This window comes from Neolamprologus multifasciatus, chromosome 9, assembly GCF_963576455.1.
Source record: "Neolamprologus multifasciatus chromosome 9, fNeoMul1.2, whole genome shotgun sequence".
Taxonomy (NCBI): domain Eukaryota; kingdom Metazoa; phylum Chordata; class Actinopteri; order Cichliformes; family Cichlidae; genus Neolamprologus; species Neolamprologus multifasciatus.
Genome location: NC_140447.1, coordinates 25,264,070 through 25,283,942, shown reverse-complemented (window position 1 = coordinate 25,283,942; position 19,873 = coordinate 25,264,070). Strand labels below are relative to the sequence as shown.

The following is a 19,873-nucleotide window of genomic DNA, read 5'->3' as shown; positions in this document are numbered from 1 at the left end:
ATATATCTGTATCCTACAGTCACAAAAAACGACCTGGAATATATTTTTGTAATCAGTAGAAAAGTTCTCATCATTGTACATTTACATTACATAAATTCTCAGAAGAAATGCAGTTCATGTAAATGCAGTGCTTTTATTTAGCTGCATGTACAGCACATATAGCTGTGTTGTTGTAATGTCACAAAAACATGTTTGTCTCCAACCCTGTAACTGTGGTCCTTTATAAGAATCTTCAACTTTAATTTATGTGACATAAGGAAGAAAGATGACTGTAAAAAGTTACATTTTTCTTGTTAGCCAATTGAAAGGGGCTTCAGGTCAAAGATCCACACTTACCCAAACGCTGTGTATGTGTTAGGGTGTTTCAGTGAGAACAACTCTACTTCATTTTAATGTTGTTCCCTTATCATGTAAACTATGTTGGATAAATCCAGCATTATCAGCCTTTTCGGGGGTATCACGCTGAGGTCGAAGGTTACCACACCCGGCAGGATTGTGCTCCTCTGTTCATAATCGACGGCTCGGGACACTTGAATGCTTTCCGAAATTCCTCGTAGTTACTCATCGCTCCAATAACTCTGCAGGACATGAGTGACGATAAAGGTCAGGTTGGAGGGGTTCTTGCTATGTGTGTCCATGTGTGTGTCTGCGTGCGGGCTTCACCTGTATTTTGGTGGACTGTGAGCTCCACTTTGGATCTGCTCCCTGGCCGCTTCTGGTCTGTATGTGTTACATCTCACCTGCGCATTACAAACACACCGATTAAATGCTTTGCTAGATACTCAAAATTACATATGCGTATTCAGAAGTTTCTGACTTAACATGCGCCACTGCATGCAATATTACAATAAAAATCCGAAAGGAAAACTTTTCTCTAGCATTCCATTTGAGGCCATTCCATTTCATTATTTCCACAGACAGGAATGCATTTGAATGCAAAATCACACATGCATGCTTCTATAAATGCAATAATTCTGAGTAGCCAGACATTTTCCACACATGGAAACAGTAAAAGACGATGACATCCTGTTTGGCTAGACAGCATGAAAGGGGAACAAATAACTCTAACAGCTCAACAAGAGCAGTACCCAAGATGTGGAACACAGCATGAAAGCCCTGTGATCGATTTTCAAACCTTTCTCATCTCTATGGTTTTGATAGCATTAGAAATAGATATGTTCAACTATATTTTACATTTGTTTCAGTAAATGACAGCGTGAGAGGAGCAGCATTGCCTCCTACTGACACTTTTAGGAATTACAAGAACCAACTCTTTAAATTTGCATAAAACTGTAGTTAAGAAATGAAGCACATCAGGGATGTGTCCACAAGGGGGCCATGAGAAGTACAATTGGATTCTCCAGCATGGATAGAACCAGCTGTAGAAGGTTACTGAGTACATTTACTCAAGTATTTTACTGAAGTACAATTTTAATGTATATACTATTTTTATGTAATACACTTTAATGGTTTATATGGTTTGGTTTATATTCAAACATTATGTTAAAGTGGCCAAACATTGCATTTCCCATAGGAAAATGCCCAAATATTACCGGTCTATCATCACTATGCAGACCTGCAAATCAACTGAAGGTCTTCAGATCTAACACACACTGGCAGAAAAACTGCATTTAGAGCGTAGTGAAAAATAGTGTACAAAAGTGTCTTTACATGTGCATAGCTCAAAAAGAACAGTTGGTTGTTGTTCAGTGCAACTCCAGGCAGCAGAGGCTCCTCCACACCACCTCTTCTCTCATCCACCCACCGCCTGTACGCCTACACAAGAACAGTGAAATAAACATTCTCTCATCTGGATTGCTTTACATGACGTTGTTAATTCTTCTTCATCATTTTTGCTAAGGGAACAAATTCATTTAGGATTAGGAAATTGCTCCTTTTTTTAAACAATAGCTCACAATGTCTGAAGTAGACAGCTCCTGTAGAAAATAATTTCTTAAATCATAGATCATACCCTGAATCCTTCTCTTAATCCTCCATTGTCTGCTATGTTTTCTGCCAGGGTCCTCTTACCCCGCACCTGCAGGGCAAAACATTTACAAAAGAGTAACAAAGGCAGTAATGCATCAGAAACGTCTGAACTGAACAACAGTCTTCAGTTATTGCTTGGCTTTGATAATTATCCAATTATACACAGGCATTTTTTAGACAGTTTCTTAGAAAAGTGGTTTAAATTCATTCTACATCTGCAGTTTTTTCTTCTTCTTTTTTTTTTTTTTATAAATTTTTGCACATTCAGACTGTTTCCTTACATTTAGGCCCGCCTCCTTCCAGTGATAACCATTATACTGGTTAATCATACACTGGGTCTTCTCATTGAAGGCCTCTATGGACGAGTTGCTCCACCACTGTTCAAGATTGCCATTTTTGTCATACTTGCGACCTGTTCAGACCACATAATTCATTATTATTCAATCGCAAATGTTATATTTTGAAATCATTATTAGCAAATATTATTTACCGTTATTGTCAAAGCCGTGCGTTAGCTCATGTCCAACTATTACCCCGATGGCACCGTAACTTAAAGATCTGTAAATCGAAGGAAAACAACACAGATTTTAGTGTGGCACAAATCAACGTCTTGTGGAATTTCAAGAGAGGATTCGATTCTATCAGTGGTGCTCAATCAGGGAAGTATGCAAGCAGTGCCTGTTCAATGAAGTCTAAACACAAACATCTCAAACAGAATTCTGTCATAATTATTCTGGTTTCACTGTATCCATTCTTTAAACGATTGACATCTTGAGGCTGCAGCCTCTGTCTTTGGAAGCACATTTGACTCTGCTTGACTATGATTCCATTGGAATGTGCATTGTGGATAAACCTCTGGTTTTTGATGGGAGACTGAGGGAGACTAGCAATGCTAAACAAGTTGCTGCTGGCTCTGCGTTCAAGGCTCTGAACACAGTTAACAGTTACAGACTTCACCAGTACTTTCAGATTAGCATGCACGAGAGCTGTCTATACTGAGTGTATCATCTTTAGACAGCTGTTTTGTTTAATACACTACCTTATTTCTTCATTAATAATTTGAGTCTTCATGTAGATATTGACAGTGCACAGACCCTTTTAGCTATAATGGTCCTTAGAACAATTACAAGTATATAATTGAGTACCAAGTAGAATATATTTAAATATTTAAACCAACCTCAAACATAAACAGCAGTAATATTGATTTTTACCAATCAAAGTGTGTTATTACTTCTACTAAATGTTCTTAAATGTTCCTCCGGCACAGATCATTGTCACCTAAGGGCAAATATTTTTTTTATGATAACTATAAAAGTAATAACATTTAATAATTCTTCAGCCTCCAAGAAGTGCACAAAGGGGAAGATGACCACACAGAGTGCTGCAAGATGCATAACATGCAACACTAAATCCTGAAACGGTTGTTTCATAGTCTGAAACAACAATTTGTCCTGTTAAACAGTGGAAGATAATTTCTTTTTGTTTGTCATTGTCTCTGCTTGAGTTTTTGTAAAAGTCGTCACACACCACTGGATCCTATCATACATAAACTGTGTGCAGTTATTTTTCTATTAGCGGCCAAGCTAAAGAGCATTAAAACTGACAGCTAGCAGGCAGTTAATGAGCTACTTTCTTCATTCAGTAACTTTTAGTTTAATGATGTAAAGTATCACTCAGAGAACAAAACATCAGGAAGAGGAAAGAACACAATAAAAAGAAAGCAATAGAAGCCAGCACCATTCCAGCTGGGCAGGCTGTTACATAGCTTGTCATCCAGTCTCAGATATGGTAAAAAAAACAGAAGCATGGACAAATGTTACTGTGCTGTGTTGCTGTGGGAAATTGCTTTACAAAATAAAATCAAGCTGTCAAGCCAATGTTTAATATAGGACAGTTTATAGATCTGTTGAGAACAATAATGCTGCCCAGGCTGTGGTTCTTTAATAGGAGGTTTTTCTTTAAAATAAAGTCAGCTCTTGGGTGGGATGACTCACCTTGGATACTCTTTTCCCCAGAAAAAGGGTTTTTGAAGCTCTCCAGCAGGAAATCCTAAACAAGAAGACCAAAAATAATTTTTCTTTTTGTGTATCTTGAGTTCTTTCCAAACAGGATATTTTACTGCATAAGGTCAAAGCTTTTCAATCTTATGTTTGCTAATAAAAATAATAAAAAATGGAAATCCCACAAAATCTTGACCCCGAATTGGTGCTTTACTCTGTCTGGTCAGGACTTAACTGAGTGATTAAAAAAACAAAATGTAATGAATGTATATCTTACTGATTTGATTTGTGGATGAACTATAGAAGGCGTTCACGGTTGTTGGGTTTGTAAACCACCTGAAACACAAACACACATTAGGCATTAATAAGGACATAAAACCATAGCCTGATTATAAACGATCGCTGGAGCTTCAAGAAAGGCAAGAAAGGAAGTGCCTCCTTCTTTCCAGTGGCCAACAGGGGGCGACTCCTGTTGCTGTATCCCTAATTTCAAGTCTCATTTAATACATCACAATGTCTATTTTATATATTATAATGCCCATTAGAGTCAAAAAGCAGTAAAGCTGCATATGCTTTAGGACGGACCTAGTGTCAACATGTATCTCCTTATCAAACGGATGATGTCACAGTGCCTAATTAAGTATTCACACTTGCCACTCACTCTGTGCGTGGGACGCTCTTTCGTAGCCAGGAGAGATCGGATTTAGCGATGAACTTCAGTGTCTGCATCACGTTACCGTAGTAGTCATTCTCTTTTAACTCTAGCTGAAGCAGACACAAACAGATTACACATTACTTCTAAATAGCAACATTCCTCCATCTTCAAAATGAAAAGGGAAAAAAGCATTGCAGGAACATGATGCTGGTGCTGTGCGAATGTAAACAGACCTGCTTCAAATCTTCATTGAGGTAGGTGTCATTCAAAATAAATTCTGGGTAGCCAACCTTAGCCAGGACTGCATGTGCCTTTAGAGAGAGATAAGAGAATTTAAATAAAATCTAAATTAAACATAAAAAGGTGTGTCAGACTCTCAGTCAAACTTAATTGGCAGAGAGTGCAAATATAAGTTTGAATGAGTAAGTTTAAATGATATTAAAGTAATAAAAAGAGAGCACTGTGAGAGTCATAGGCTAAAGTGTCTTCACAGAAACATTGCCGGGTCCCTACAGCAAAATCCTTTTTAATTAGGAAGGTCTATATGCTTGCCATAAAATGGACCCAATTTCTTTAAATGGTTTCAGTATTGTAGCTTGAGCAAAGCTGGTGAATGATAAGTAGCTCGGTTCAAGCTGAAAGGCATCAAAAACATTTTAAGAGTGAGTGGAGCTGAAAACAATTGTGTTAGCAATAAGATCCTGGACACATTTGAGTCTGACTTTATGAAAACCTATGATAATGTATTTTCTCTCAATCATTGCAGTTCCAGTGAGAACACATGACAATTGCAATCAATGAGAATGTGACAGCCAAAAGCTCAGGTGTCGCGCTGCTCTAAACACTCTTTTTTCACTCAGTTTGATGTCAGCAAGAGAAGATTTTATGGATTTTATGGTCACAGCATAAAAGGCCCCGAACCAAACTGTGGTTCGGGGCTGTGGTTCCAGTCAAGTAGAAGAAAGTTAAAAGTTAATAAAAGGAGACGTGGCTTCTAAGAGGGAAGAGATAAAAGGAAGGATTAAAGCATCACTAACACAGGCTTTTAAACAGGAAGCAACCCCCCCGGAAAGCACTGGTCACTAGGGGAAATTTGTATTCCTTGACTGACTGGTGAGTGGTTTGAGTCGCAAGGTGAAATCAGTCACAAAGAGTGTGCAGCACCGAAAACATCCTTGTGACTGCTTTGGGCACTAACAGATCAATGCTGTTGCCTGTAGGGAAGATGCTGACTTGTCCGCAAAGACTTACCAACTGCTCGTTAAGTGGTAAAAATAAAAAATATTGAGCATCATATATCTCTTTGTGACAAGTTTCACCTAGTGACCAGTGTTGGTCAAGTTACTCGAAAAAAGTAATCACTAACTAATTACTGATTACTTCCCCAAAAAGTAGTCCCGTTACTATACTGATTACTTATTTTCAAAAGTAATTAATTACTTAGTTACTTTTAAAAAACACGATTTACAACCTGAATAGGTGATAAAGCGATAGATCTTTCAGCCCAATTCTACTTTTTCTGCATAATCCATCATACAAAATATAATCAAATGGAAAAGTCTCTTTTTAAAACTTGTTTTATTAGTTTTAATCTTTTTACTTTATGCATCAAGCAAAAATTGAATTATATGCAACATTCACTGACTGGAAGAAATTTGTTTAACATTTAAACCTATTTTCTGCACATTCCAGCACATAAAATATTTTTTTTGTGTGTGTGTTTACACTCACTCTTTCAAATAGATGCAAGTAAAACACAGCAGAAAATAAATAAAGTCCTTTGTCTAGCGGTCCTTTTGCTCTATTTTCACCTGTAAAGCAGGAGCAGGGTAGGCGGAAGTTTACCCTGGTGCAGGTGTGCCGCAGCGGTCAGTGGAAGAATCCGTGAGTTTCTCTGTGAGTTTCCCATTACGTGGTAGCGCACTCGGCGCTTGCTTGGAAGTTTAGGGGGGGGGGGTTTGCTGTAAAAATAAGTTTTCTTCCCACGCACAACGGACACTAATATTTTTGTCACTTTTTATGGAATCAAACTCAAAATAAGGTCAGTACTTCCACGCTTTAAACGCTGCACGATCATACTCTCTCCCGCACTCGATATATGATCCACTGTTGATTTGCACACAGCTGTTGTCACGAACGTCGCACTCGCTTACGTCACTGTCATGAGACACTCTCGCAAAAAACTCACGGTTTTAGTAACGCAGTAACGCAGCGTTCCTACGAGAAAGTAACGGTCAACCACCTCCTTCAACCACTTGCCAACTGCTCAGGGAATACTCATTTTTCTATGGTGATTGGTAGGGATGGGTATCGTTTAGGTTTTATCTGATACCGGTGCCAAACCGGTACTTTTGAAACGGTGCCGGTGCTTAAACGGTGCTCGAACCGGTGCTTTAACAATGGAAAAAACAAAAACTTTATCCAAAAACCTCTCATGTTTAACTGTTTCCCACTTTTTATTTGGTCATTTTTGCCTTTTTGGCCAGGGTGAAGGGAGTATCTGCCATCAAACAAGAAGACAGCCGCATGTAGCTATGATGGTGTTTGCTAGTTCACCTTACATACATTAATGTAATAACGTGGTTAGCCTACTCAACGTAAATTATACACGAACAACATTAAGCTACTCACGCAGAGAAGAACGGCTGCTGCTGCCATCATCATCCTCATCATTTCTGCTACACTGGCAGGGCTAGGGGCCAGGACTCTACTCTTCAGCTTTTTGGGGGATGTTGCTAACTCTTCGTCCGATAACAGGCACCACACCTGCAGTAGATGCGCTCGGTGTGAGGTCTCGCAGCAAGCTATCAAATACGGCGCATTTTTCGGCTTTTAAAAAAAACGCTATGCGTCGCCAGGTGTTTCATCGGATTTCAGGTGTTACCTCCTTTCCACAGTATCAGCTTAAAGCACTTGTTGCAGGCTGCTGAGTTTGCATCTTTTGCTGTGAAGTACAGCAAGACTTTTGACCGCTTCGCCTTGGGCATTTTTAATCTGTAGCTCTGCTCTAAAAGAACGTACGTACCTGGACCCGCCTACTATCCCCGGAAACGTAAAATGATTGGCTAGAATTCAAAGTGTATCACATCTCAGGAAAAAAAAGCACCGAAATAAAGCACCGAAATGTGCGCTGCTTTTCGGTCTGGTTACTACCGTTTATGTCAGAACCGGTGCCATCATGGCACCGGATACCGGTACCCATCCCTAGTGATGGGTCTCTGGCCCGTATGACCTATGCCTAAGAACCTCACCAAGACTGACTATAAGATAAATAAGGATTATGGTGGACCACGTAAGAGACACTGTTGTTGGGTTGTTGAGTAATGGACTTCTTCTTTTTTGCGTATAAATATTCTTTAGTGGTGCCAGTAAATACTAACAGATTTCCCGAACCGATAGAACAATAGTATCTGTTCTAGCTTGGCAGCTGTTTCCAGCTGCTGCAACTACAGTAAGGTCAGACTTTGTTTTAACGGTTAGATGTGACTAACACAGCTGTTCAGAAAGGGGGTTGTTTTCACTATTTAATGCACTGCTGTATTTCATTCAATTTTTTGGGCCAGTTTTGGATTAAACTGTTTGAAATTCACATCACATATCCAAATATTTTTTAATATTACAGTTTAGATTAGAAAAGATGGAATAAACTGTGCCTTTTCCACAGCTCGCTTCTTGGTTAAATCATCCATCCAGTCATTCTCCTTCTCCAGCATGTCGATGAACGCCCAGCGGATGCCATCGATCAGCTCCTCCATCTAAGAAACAAATCAAGTACGAAACAGAAGTTTAAATGTTCAGATTTTCAGACGCGAACCAAGAATGTTCTCACTTATAGCAAAGTGAGGCTGTTTCTAAAAAATGCAAAAAGGCCCAGCATCATTGCCATCTAAACACAGACACACACACATACAGTGAGGCAGACATAACAGCTCAGCACTCATCTGTTACACAGCTACAGAAAACTCAAATAGCTGAGCCAGGATTTAGGATATGATGGGAACACACACACCAGGTGTTTCTTGTCCTCCTGGAAGTGTGTGTTGACAAAAAGGCGGCCGGTGGCATAAACAAGTGAGTTCTCCACATAGTTAACACACTTATCCCAGCGCGGGGTCAGAGAGGTGGTTCCCGTGGTTACCTAATGGGGGCGAGAGAGACGGAAATTCAAGGTGACATCGCTCCAAAAAAACAACTTCCATTAACAAGTTTCCATTAACGAGAGTGTTTAAGACGTCACGCTGAGTCGCTTTAGTCGGGGAGGGGGGATGATTTGTTTAACACATTTGAAGCTACCAGCTGGTAAAATTAGAAAATCTTTCCCCAACTCACTAAGAATTTTGGGACCTAAAAACAGAGATTGAGAAAAGCTGAGAAACCTTCAAGTGTAGTTATTTTGAAAGGTTTAGGTTTGAAACATTTAAAAAAAGAAAAAAAAGTGTACATTAAGAGAATTATGAGCAGCTGCCGCTGCTAATGAAATGCACCCAATTAACTAATCATCAGCAAGTTTGAGCACCTTTATAAAAGCAGAGATTTTTGGCAGTTTTGCAGGTCTGGAAGATGTGTTAGCACAATGCCAAGAAGCAAGTACATCAGAAATGATTTCAGAGAAGCAACTGTTGGTGCCAGCCAATCTGGGAAGGGTTATAAGGTTATTTTCAAACAATTTAAAGTCTATCATTCTGCAGTGAGAAAGATTATTCACAATTGGAAGACATTCAAGATAGCCAGACTTCCAAGGAGTGAATGTCCTAATAAGTTGACCCGAGGTCAGACTTTTGCTCTGAGAAACTGTGAAAAACCCAAGAGCTACATCTGAGATTTAACAGGCCTCGGTTAGCATGTTAAATGCTAACGTTCAAAATATTGCATTTCTTAAGCTTTTCTAAAATACAGTTGTTTTCAAAACATTCAAAAGTGATCATATATGGACATCGATTTGTGTACCGACCCGAGCGTAGTCAAGGTATCTGTAGAGGAAACGACGGCTCAGAGCGGTTATCCGGGAAAAGACTGTCCTCCACTGGACGTAGTTCGCTACCGTCCTGGAGAGCGAGAGACACATGGACATTAATTCAATTCCTACATGTAATCTCATTACACACTGTAAAACACTTGTAATGAGCGACAGGTGCCCTCGAGCCCCAGTGTGGGCTCATGTCTGTGCCTGTGTGTGTACATTATATCTGTCCTTTATGAGGACTGGGTTGAGTTTAAAGGGGACTTGAATGTTTATCTCAGGTGCCAATTCTTCAATTTTTACACTACGAGAGTAGCTTTGCCTGACATACATTACATAATAATCCTTATTTTTCTTTTACAGGGCCTACTGCGCCCCTCACTGTTTTAGCTGCTCTTTCTTTAAAACCATCCTGCCATTAAGCCAAGCATCTGAACTTTGAGGCTGTGTAGCTTTCGCACCCTTTTATTGCCTATTGCTTGCAGATTTTGCATCTGCTTTGCTGATGCACGTAAACTACCCGAGGCAGTTTTCTACACTGTTTAGCTCGCATTGGGACCAACAATTGTATTTATTAATAGGGTGTGTATGAAGAGTGTCTTTAAGCTATTGTGTCAACAAGGCACCACGATAGAAAGGGAGTCTGTACCGGGGATCGGTGGCCTCGATGAGCTTCATAAGTTCCTTGAAGTACTGTGGAACTCTGACGATGACAGGCTCAGAGGAGGAGATGGATCGATCCGGGTCACCTTTAGACTCCACCACAGTTTTTACGAAATTAAGCCAATCGAACTACAGCGATAGAGAGAGAAGGAGAAAGAGCACGAAAGGTCTTTAACAACATATAGAAATATGTAGTATATTCACCAAGCCAGCTACTTCAGTTGCTGGGCATCGCAACACCTGCACGCATTGTATTTTTTCAATTTCAAAGTTCAATTTCAACTTTTGTGAACTACATTTTTGTGCACAGGTAAATACAAAATATCAGCAGTCCTCATTTCTAATTCGGTTCGTATAGAGGTTAAACATGTCATGAAGCTTGTAGTTACATTTCAGACAAATCCAATAAAAGCAGTTTCCTTGACTTGCTGATTGAGTTTCTGCTCTCAGTAGCTACAAATTCACCATCAGAGCTGTACTGATCTTTCTTCTGACCTTGGAAACGAAACAGTCCACAAAAAAACAGAAATGTTTGGTACTATTGAAGAAAGCCCTGCTTGGTAGGAAGACTTCTCAGGAAAAACAGGACAAGGAAATCGTGTACAACTTGGTTTCAAACCAGTTTTAACTGATGCTAAGGTTGATTTCGCTCTGGCGGTTTTTCTGCATTCTTTTAAAGTACCTGAGGTATTGAGCGCTGCAGGCGAGAGAGCGTGTATTTGTGGTACATGCTCTCGCTGGTGCGGTTTTCATAGGGAATCAGGATCTGCAGACACAGAGAGCAATTGTCATCAGCATGACTGATCCTAAATTTGTCCAAAAAACGATTTCCTGTTATACTGTTGGCGAAGCTGATGAATCAGCAGCCATATTTCACAGAGAATAATGTAGAGTTTTAATTAGCTTTGGAGCTACAGAGACCTATTTAATAATTTTCATACATTAAGCGGGATTATATTTATCTGACATGACATCCTTACATGAGCCACTTTGGTCTCAAAGGCGAGAGCCTTTTCCATCTGGGTCAGAGCGTCTTTCTCTGGGGCGCCCAGCATGACGGCCACATCCACCATCAAACTGAGCAGCGCCACACGATACTGGAGAGAGAGACAGGGAGACTTCATTCTTTCATTGCTCTGAGCTATCAGGCATCATCAGACATCAATCAAGCGCCTGCATCTGCACTCACATACCCTTGTGCTACTGTATCAGTATTCAGTGAAATGTATTTTTTTTATTATTACCTTTTTTGAGGGAGAGACAGACAGCAGCAGAAAAATCTTCAGTGGTTTAAAGGGACATTTATGTTCACAAATAGCTTCATGGTGACTGAAAAAGGGAATCCAATCTGTGTTGCTCTCTGATGATGTTTATAAAGCATTAGAAAGTTTAAATATTAGTGTGTTAAAGTTAGCAGATCAGATAAATTATTAATAAGAATGTTTAGGCTCAGAAGGGGTTTTTTGCATTAATGAAATGATTTATAAACAGCAGAGAAAAACAGACTTTGCTGACTGCAGATACCATGATTTATTTACATTCAGAACTATGACTTTCACAAACCATGCGAAACCCAAAACTGCGAATTAAGGTCCTACTAATATATATAAATGCAAATGTATCCATTTATGAGTGGTTCAGAAATATTTAAAGCCAGATCAGTACAAAAAAAGAAACAATTAGAAACAATTTAAAAAAAAGAAAGTGATACAAGAGCGGTTTTATTCAAAAAACATTTTGTTATCCTTAAATTACATTTCTGCTATTTTAAGTTTTGCATGAATATCTTGAACTACTCTAAATTCAAGGGCTTCAACAGGTCTTCACTCATAAATGTTTAGATTTGAAGTTATAAGAAGGAATTCACAGTTATACAGATTATAAAAAGCCTTATTTGATATCTTCAATTCTATTTAAATTTATAGCTTCTAAAGGTCTTTAGGTCTTTACAATCCCTTTTGAGTGAGAACTCTGTGACTGAGGTGAGGAAGAAATCTTTTTTTTTACAGGAAAACACAGAGAGGGACGTATTGAGTCTGAATAGAAACTCTTGTTCCGAAGAAAAGTCTTTTTTGCTACCACTCATCCAGGACGGAAAGTTTTGGTTAAAAGGTAAGATGCATGAAGGCAAAGCGGAAACTCACCGCCTGAGCAGAGGAGGTGTTGGTGATGTAATCTTCCCTGGAAGGCAGAGACAAGGATGCCTGATCGAGCTACATAAAGACAGAAAGCACTGGTTAGCCTCTGCTGCTTTTTACACTGCTGTCTTTCAAAACAGTTCCAAAAGGTTTCAGATACATTATATTCTAGTGAAGTTAAGCTGGATACATAATAACTCACCTGGCTTTGAAACTTTGATCTGTTCGCATGACCGATTAGCTTTTAAATTCTGGTTGTATGTTCAAAAATATTGCTCTTATTCACTTTTGAATGTCATAATTTGGCACAGTGTGATTTCTTTTAATAAGAATAGCCTGTGCATGTACACATCATTCTTATAAAATAAAATAAGAATGATTGGCCCATTTGAACTGTTTTTGTGCCTTTTGATTGAGCACACGATCATTGATTATTACAAAAATGAAGTAAACAAAAATGAATAACAGCAATTTTCTTTGTTGAAAAGGTACTTATTCTGTCTGGTCCCACAGTTTTTTAACAATGAAAATTTCTAAACCTAAACTTTCAGTCCTTCTACAAAATTGGAACCAAATGCTGTATATAAAAGATGGATATAGCATTGACCTTACAAACTGGTTTACAGAAATTGTTTTGGCCGTTGCCAACTTTGCAGGGTGGATCTAACTGAGAAATTGACACTTTCCAACCACAAGGACTAAACAGGACTATAACTTAAAAAATAAACATCTGTATAACTTTAGTACCAACTGTGATCATAGAGTATAATTGGGAAAAGATGAGTTTATGACTTCACAGATAAACAGAGTCATGTTGTCCTTAACTCATGGATTCTATAAAGAAGGCTTCTTTTTGCCTCGTTCGATTTCTTTTCTTTCTTTCTTTTTTAGATGTCCATCTTTTATATACAGTGTATGGGATTGTGGATTTTGTACTTCAGTACAAGCAACAAAAAAATGGGATTAATGTAATTTGATAGTGAGATGAAATGGACTTCTTTTTCTCCAAGTTCTTGAATCCAACAATGCAAGTGCAATACTATAAAAATGTGCCTTACAGTGGAGTTATGTGATGGGCTATGAAGGAAAAATGTCTGACCTTGATAATGTAGTGAGAGGAGTTTTTGTCATCAGGGGAGACGTACAGGCGAATCAGGACGCTCTTACTGTGCTGATTCCTCATCGCTGCCAGCGTCTTCAAGAGGCTCCACTGACTCTCTGACCACTGATATTCTCCACCGCGCCCGTCACCCACAACAGGCCACCGAAACTCTGGCTGTTTAAGTGTTTTCAGCATTGGTCTGGCATCCAGCTCCTCCAATAGAGCTTTGAACACAGACACACAACAAATGGTATACACAACTTTATTGATTTTCTTTGTACTATTTTTACAGCTCATGTGGCTATTTTTTTCAAGCTTTGTGCTGCACCCATGTTTCTTATTGCTTTTCCATTACCCCAGATCTGTCGTGTGGATCAATAAAAGCTCATCCTACCTTATTTGTTTTCAGAGTCAATGTGTCTTTGTGTAAATGATTTACTTTGTCAGGACATTTAATTGTAGGGTTTGAATTCTGAGGGTCTCATATAAACAAAATCCCCACAAATCCACAGAGCAAACATCTGTGTCGTGACTTACTTTCATTCAAACAGGAGCGGTACAGGGTCTTAGCTTTGGTCACTGCTTCAAGTTCGTCAGGGTCAGAAGGAGCTTGCAGTAATTCTGATGGAGCAAAAAAGTCTGTGTCATCATAACACACTTAGCCATACAGTCAGGATGCATAATGGCTGATGTTTAATGTAGAATTGAAAAAAGAATGTATGGATTAAAATGATGACATGCTTGCTGTATTGATTTAGAATTTTTAATCTCCTTTCTTAAATTTGATGTGAGCTTTGCAGTGTTGTTGGAGCACTATGCTATTTCAGTAGCATACTCTGAAAGTGAGAGTCCAGTGAATGGAAACACTTAACCTTGTTCATGACCTTTAATGAAATTCCTATTAAGGAAAAAGGTTGCATCATTGCCTACTTCTGCCAGATGTTTCTACCTGTTAAAAGGGTGTTTTTCCCTCTCACTTCCACCAAGTGCTTGCTCACAGGGGGTCACCTGTTTCCAAGGCACAGTATAAAGCACCTTGAGGCAAATGTTGTTGTTTGGCATTATATAAATATGAATATGAATTGAATATCTAGCACTATTCCTTTTCTGTTTTGTAATTCCAATATTTTCATTTATTATTATACTGGATCTTATGCTTATCTTGTGTCTGAAATAAGCCATTATAGGTCCTGTCTTGCTAAGCTACCTCTCCCTAAAAGAGCACTTTTTTGCTGACTGACTAACTTCCTGTGTGCCGAGCAGCTTGGGTGTGCTCTGTTTGTACCAGATGACCATATAAAGACAACTGCAGCAATGTCCTAAAAGCAGAAAAAAATTGAAAAGTATTCAGAGCAGTCTGCAGCAAAGAATTTAGCTTAAAGGAAATACATTTACATTCAGTACATGCATTTTACATCTATACTTCATTATTCCAAACTTCTGAAACATTGTAAGAAAACCAAAATGCTTATTAGGACATCGATGAGGAATTTATTCTCAAACCTTTAAGTCGGATGTCAACCTGCTGCCTAAGCCAGGGGTAGATGCCGTAAGAGGACGAATCTTCAGGAATTGGGTTCTCCTTCAGCCACCCACCGCAAGAGAAAGCATAAAAATCCTCGCAGGGGTTTACAGATTGATCCATTTTACTTAGAATAGACCCCGCTACAGAGATAAAAAAAAAAAAAAAAACACATCTCCATCAATGACATTTAAGCATAAGGTACTTAGGTCACAATTAAGACAGTCCATATGTAACCCGCTAAACGTACAAGATGGACCGTTTAGCGCCTCTTCTCACCTGCTTCAATGCATTCTGGGGTCAGACAGAACTCCTCCTGACTGGATTTTTGAGACACTGAGGAAGAGGAAAAGAGTTGCTGGTAAAGTTTGAGAACTGAAGGCATGCGCACAAACGTCGAACAAGTTCAGTTCTGCAACAGATTGGTGGAAGTTGAGACTTTCACAAGGCCGCACCTCGAGCAAAACCAGCTCTAGGGTCAAAAAATCAACTTTGACTCAGACTGTTATTGTATATTTGATGCATAAATGTCTCTTTGAAATTCTGCCTCATCTCACAAGATATCCTGAATCCAAGGATGAATTATTAGCAAATGTATAAGTTTGAAAATATTGTGCAAACTTGACTTTTCATGCTCTTTGTTGTAATGATATATATCATAAAAAATGCTCTAGAAAATGAACTCAACAGAAACAAAATTACTATATTCTCAACTGTATAAACATACAGTCTACCCTTCCTTACGGGGGCTGTAAAACTTTGACTGCAGGACTTCCACCTTGGAACACTGCACTACTATACTGAAGCATTATTACATATATTTCAGCCTCTGAATACTCCCCCCACCAGTGATTATGCAATAATTACCCAAAAATGACAGTACTTATTGGAGAAGGATGTAGTCGAGGACATTTCTACTATCCACTCTTTAGGAAAAAGGGTTCAAACCGAGATAAACAAGCAAAGCTGATACAGCTGGAGAGCGCTCAGACAGAGTAAACAGTCATGTTTGCCCACACTCTTGAAAGACGCACTAAGTGTGACATTACTCGCTTGCTTTTGCGAAAGGCAATCAAAACACCACAAAACAAACAGAATAGGCACACCATTGTTTAAGCTACTTGCATTGTAACTGGAGGTTTACCCATTCACTTCCCTTCATAGAAGGTGAGCAAAAACCTGCCTTTCTAACCTCCTGGCAGAAACCGCTGTTGTGCGATGTGGATCCGTGGACAGATTTAGAAACCAAATCCCCATTGTGAACGGATGAGTGGAGCGTTACGGTGCTGCGCCGCAATGTCTGACCTCTGAGGTCCACCAGCCTTGTTGCCTAGTTAGAGCTGCTTGTTGAGAGTTGTGGCCACTTTCAGAACAGCTTCAACCCTGCATGAACTGCTTGGCCTGGAACAAACTCAACAAGGCGCTCTCTCACCCAGAAGCCCATACACAGGGGTTTAAACACGCACACACACACACACGCACACACACACTCGCGACTGAGGCTCCAGTGTCACTGCTAAAACCAAACTTATGTCCATTACTGAGATACCAAACAAGCCACCAACACAAACATGCAGATACACAAGCGCACATTTAAGACTCACACTCTTTAAAGTCATTAAAAATATCTGGAAAAAAATCAAAGCAGCATTCCTGTGTCTGGTCATTCACATGGATGGGGACGGGGGGTTCTATTAGTGTGGGTGTGTGGGACTGCATACATGGGCTGTTATGTAATTACACTTCAATGAAACCACAAGAATCCTGCCTTCCCTCAATAACGAAAAAAAAAACAATACTTACTCCCGCACCCCTCCCTGCTACAGCCATCCTCACAGCCATGCACCACTCACACTACTCAAATGTTCTCCTCAAAATCTTGAAGGCAGAGTTGCACATGAGTGATGACAATCCAAACTATAAGCATGGCAGAAAGACTGGAAAAAAATGAGCATATAGCTAATCAGGCTCTCTTTAAAGTTCCTCTGGAGCCATGCTGCAATATTTCCTACAATGTCAAAACCACAACTTTCAAACAGCATATAGACATATTTGTTCACTCCAGACAAAAGCAAGCTAGCTATTTGGTAAATGGGCTGATGTAGCGCACACATCATGCCTAAGTGCTTTTAACAGTCACACACTCACACACCAGTAGGTGCATTGGGGGCATCTTGAGGTTAAATATCTTGCGGAAAAGGTACTTTGAGGATCCGAGGATCAATCCACTTACTGTCTAATTAGTAGGCCACCCATTTTACCTCCTGAGCTACAGCTGCCCAGTATTTTTGCCCACTTCTAATATTTCTAAATATCAGAGTGAGCATGCTCTAATTCTCCAAACTGTTTCTTTTGAGCAAAAATTGAGAATTTGACCATTATAGAAATGCATATAATATAATACATCTAAAAAGATATATTTTTATTATGAGTAGTAACTAATCTTACTGTTGAGAAAGAAGGTCCACATGTTCTGTGCAGAGGGAACTGACTGCATTGTTTCAACAGAAATAAAAAATGAATAAATTATAATGAATCTGAGAACAGACAATTAGGCTACGTTCACACTGCAGGCGAAAGCGCATCAAATCCGACTTTTTTGACCCTATGCGACCCATATCCGTTCATGGTATGACAGTGTGAACGGACAAATCCGATATTTTCAAATCCGATCTGGGTCACTTTCGTATGTGGTACTGAAGCCGATACATATCCGATGTTTCAGAAAGCGACTGCTGTTTGAACGGTCAGGTCGCATTAAATCAGTCTTTTACGTCACTGACACAAGACAGACGCCAATTATCAGCGCCCGAGAAGACGTCGCGAACGCTTCCTGGCCATCCAGTGAAACTGTTGGGAAGACAACGTTGGAGAAACGTGAACATTTTATTTGTTCTGTATAATCTGCAGATTCTGACAGAAATTTCCAACTATCCTTTGAAGCACCGCTCTTCTCTAAAACAGCAATAAGGATAATTATTAGGCCATTTGTAAATAACAAAATAACTTTATAACTTAAAGCAAAATTGGGAAACGTAAAATCCGAAACAAGTCTTTATATTAAGACCATCAGTCAAACACTGTTTGGTCTGGGTCTAAACAGAGCGGGTTGTGTGTGACGTCGTCTTTTGCGCATGCGGGCCGCTTTGAGGGTTTACACTACAGCGCGTTTGCTGTCACGTTTTATTTGTAGTGTGAACAAGCAGACAAAAAAATCGGATTTGATCAAAAAATCGGAATTGAGCGGTTAAGAGGTTAAGACCTGCAGTGTGAACGTAGTCAGGAGGAAACATCTGGAAAAGTCCAGCTAAGAGTGCATACAGCGCTCTTACACAGTCCCCAGGCATGGATTAAACCTACTCCTAGAATAAAAGAACAGTCAAAAAAGCTCTCCAGCTCTAGGATTGTGTTAATCCATGGGAATCCATCAAAATAACAGCCCTCGAAGTCAACCCGAGTTTACCCACGCTTTATTATCTTTTTAATTATATTTTATATATTCCCATGGAAGCGATAGATGTTAAATATATTTGTTTAAACTCATCTTACTCCTTTTTGCCCCCTTTATTGCAGTGTTATGTGGATATGTGTGAGATAGCTCCTTCTTTAGCTAATCTAAAGCATGCAAATTACTGGTTTAGTACACCTACCAGCACCTACCATCTTTTACAGCACCATCTTAAATTGATGTAAATAAATAACTTGCAATCCGTTACACATATCCCTGCTAAAAATACTACACTCTGCAGGAAGAGCTGTGAAAAACACATTCTTTTCTGTTCCACTAGTGTCCAGATTTGAGTCCCACTGTGCATTACGGAGAGCACAAAGTTGTGCGTGTGCAAGTGGGCGTGTATGAAACCTTACATGAACCTAAAATAGTTCTACACAAGTTACCCGCGAGGCCTCCACAAAGACCTTTGCTCCCACTCGCATGGTCATGTGTCATTTACAGTCTGCATGTACTATAATCTGAGGACACCATGCATACATTCCCATACGATGGATTCCTAACTAATTATAATGTAGGATAAGGAAAATGCGTGCATATATAAATATATGTGTGTGTTTGGGGTGGACTTACCTAGTATGAGAGCAAGAAGCAGAGCGGCGCAGAGTAACACACACATGGCCAGAGCTATCTTGTAGAGACGACTGCTATCCCTCTCGGGTTTAACCCCCCCGCCGCCTAAATGCTCCAGCTCCATGGTTTACTATATCACACACACACACACACACACACATACACACACACACACAGATAAAACACTACTCCTACAGTCTAAAAATCTTGAGAGTTGAAGTAGACATTAATCATCTAAATACAGGCAAAAAAATAAATAAAAATCCCAAACTATAGAAAAATAGGCCCCAAAAGTCTAATATCTGGGCAAAAATTAAATGCCCAAAAGTCCTACAAACATCTCTAAAATTTCAGAGAATTTAAAATTTCCCTCAATTTAACAGCCCGAACTCAGATCACTTTCCCAATCTGTCTTGCTCTCTCTGCTGCTCTCTGTCTATCTGCAGCTACTCAAACTTCACTCTGGCTCTTCAGACTGTTCCTCCCTCCATCCCTCCTCCTCTCCTCCAGCACTCCTCCCTGCCTTGCACCCACCCTCCCTTCTGCCCTTCCTTCCCAGCAGAAAACTACAGACCAGTCTTCCCAGTGACATGAACTGAGGTCATATATTAAAACAAAACAAAAACAAAATCATTGGCCAGAACCAGGACCTTATCTGTGCATGTGTCTGCTCTGGCAGCTGCACTTCTTCTTCATGGCGCACATGTGAAACGTGTGTGCCTAATCTCATGTACAGAACAGCAGGGCGCTCTGCTTGAAA

The 19,873-nt window shown here is 39.6% G+C and overlaps 1 protein-coding gene across 1 annotated transcript; it reads right to left on the bottom strand.

The window, feature by feature from the left end:
- Nucleotides 1-284: 284 nt before the first annotated feature.
- On the bottom strand, nucleotides 285-19,636 carry phex (phosphate regulating endopeptidase homolog, X-linked). Its single transcript, XM_085173282.1, has 22 exons — nucleotides 19,114-19,636; nucleotides 15,309-15,365; nucleotides 15,011-15,172; nucleotides 14,045-14,128; nucleotides 13,505-13,731; nucleotides 12,412-12,480; nucleotides 11,248-11,364; nucleotides 10,950-11,033; nucleotides 10,254-10,396; nucleotides 9,596-9,689; nucleotides 8,654-8,782; nucleotides 8,298-8,399; nucleotides 4,878-4,955; nucleotides 4,651-4,754; nucleotides 4,267-4,325; nucleotides 3,984-4,038; nucleotides 2,480-2,547; nucleotides 2,271-2,401; nucleotides 1,973-2,038; nucleotides 1,672-1,776; nucleotides 664-740; nucleotides 285-578 (listed from the first exon to the last, which is right to left on the bottom strand). The coding sequence occupies exons 1-22, from the start codon at nucleotides 19,235-19,237 to the stop codon at nucleotides 476-478; spliced, it is 2,238 nt and encodes a 745-aa protein (XP_085029408.1). The 5' UTR covers nucleotides 19,238-19,636; the 3' UTR covers nucleotides 285-475.
- Between the last annotated feature and the right edge of the window lie 237 nt (nucleotides 19,637-19,873).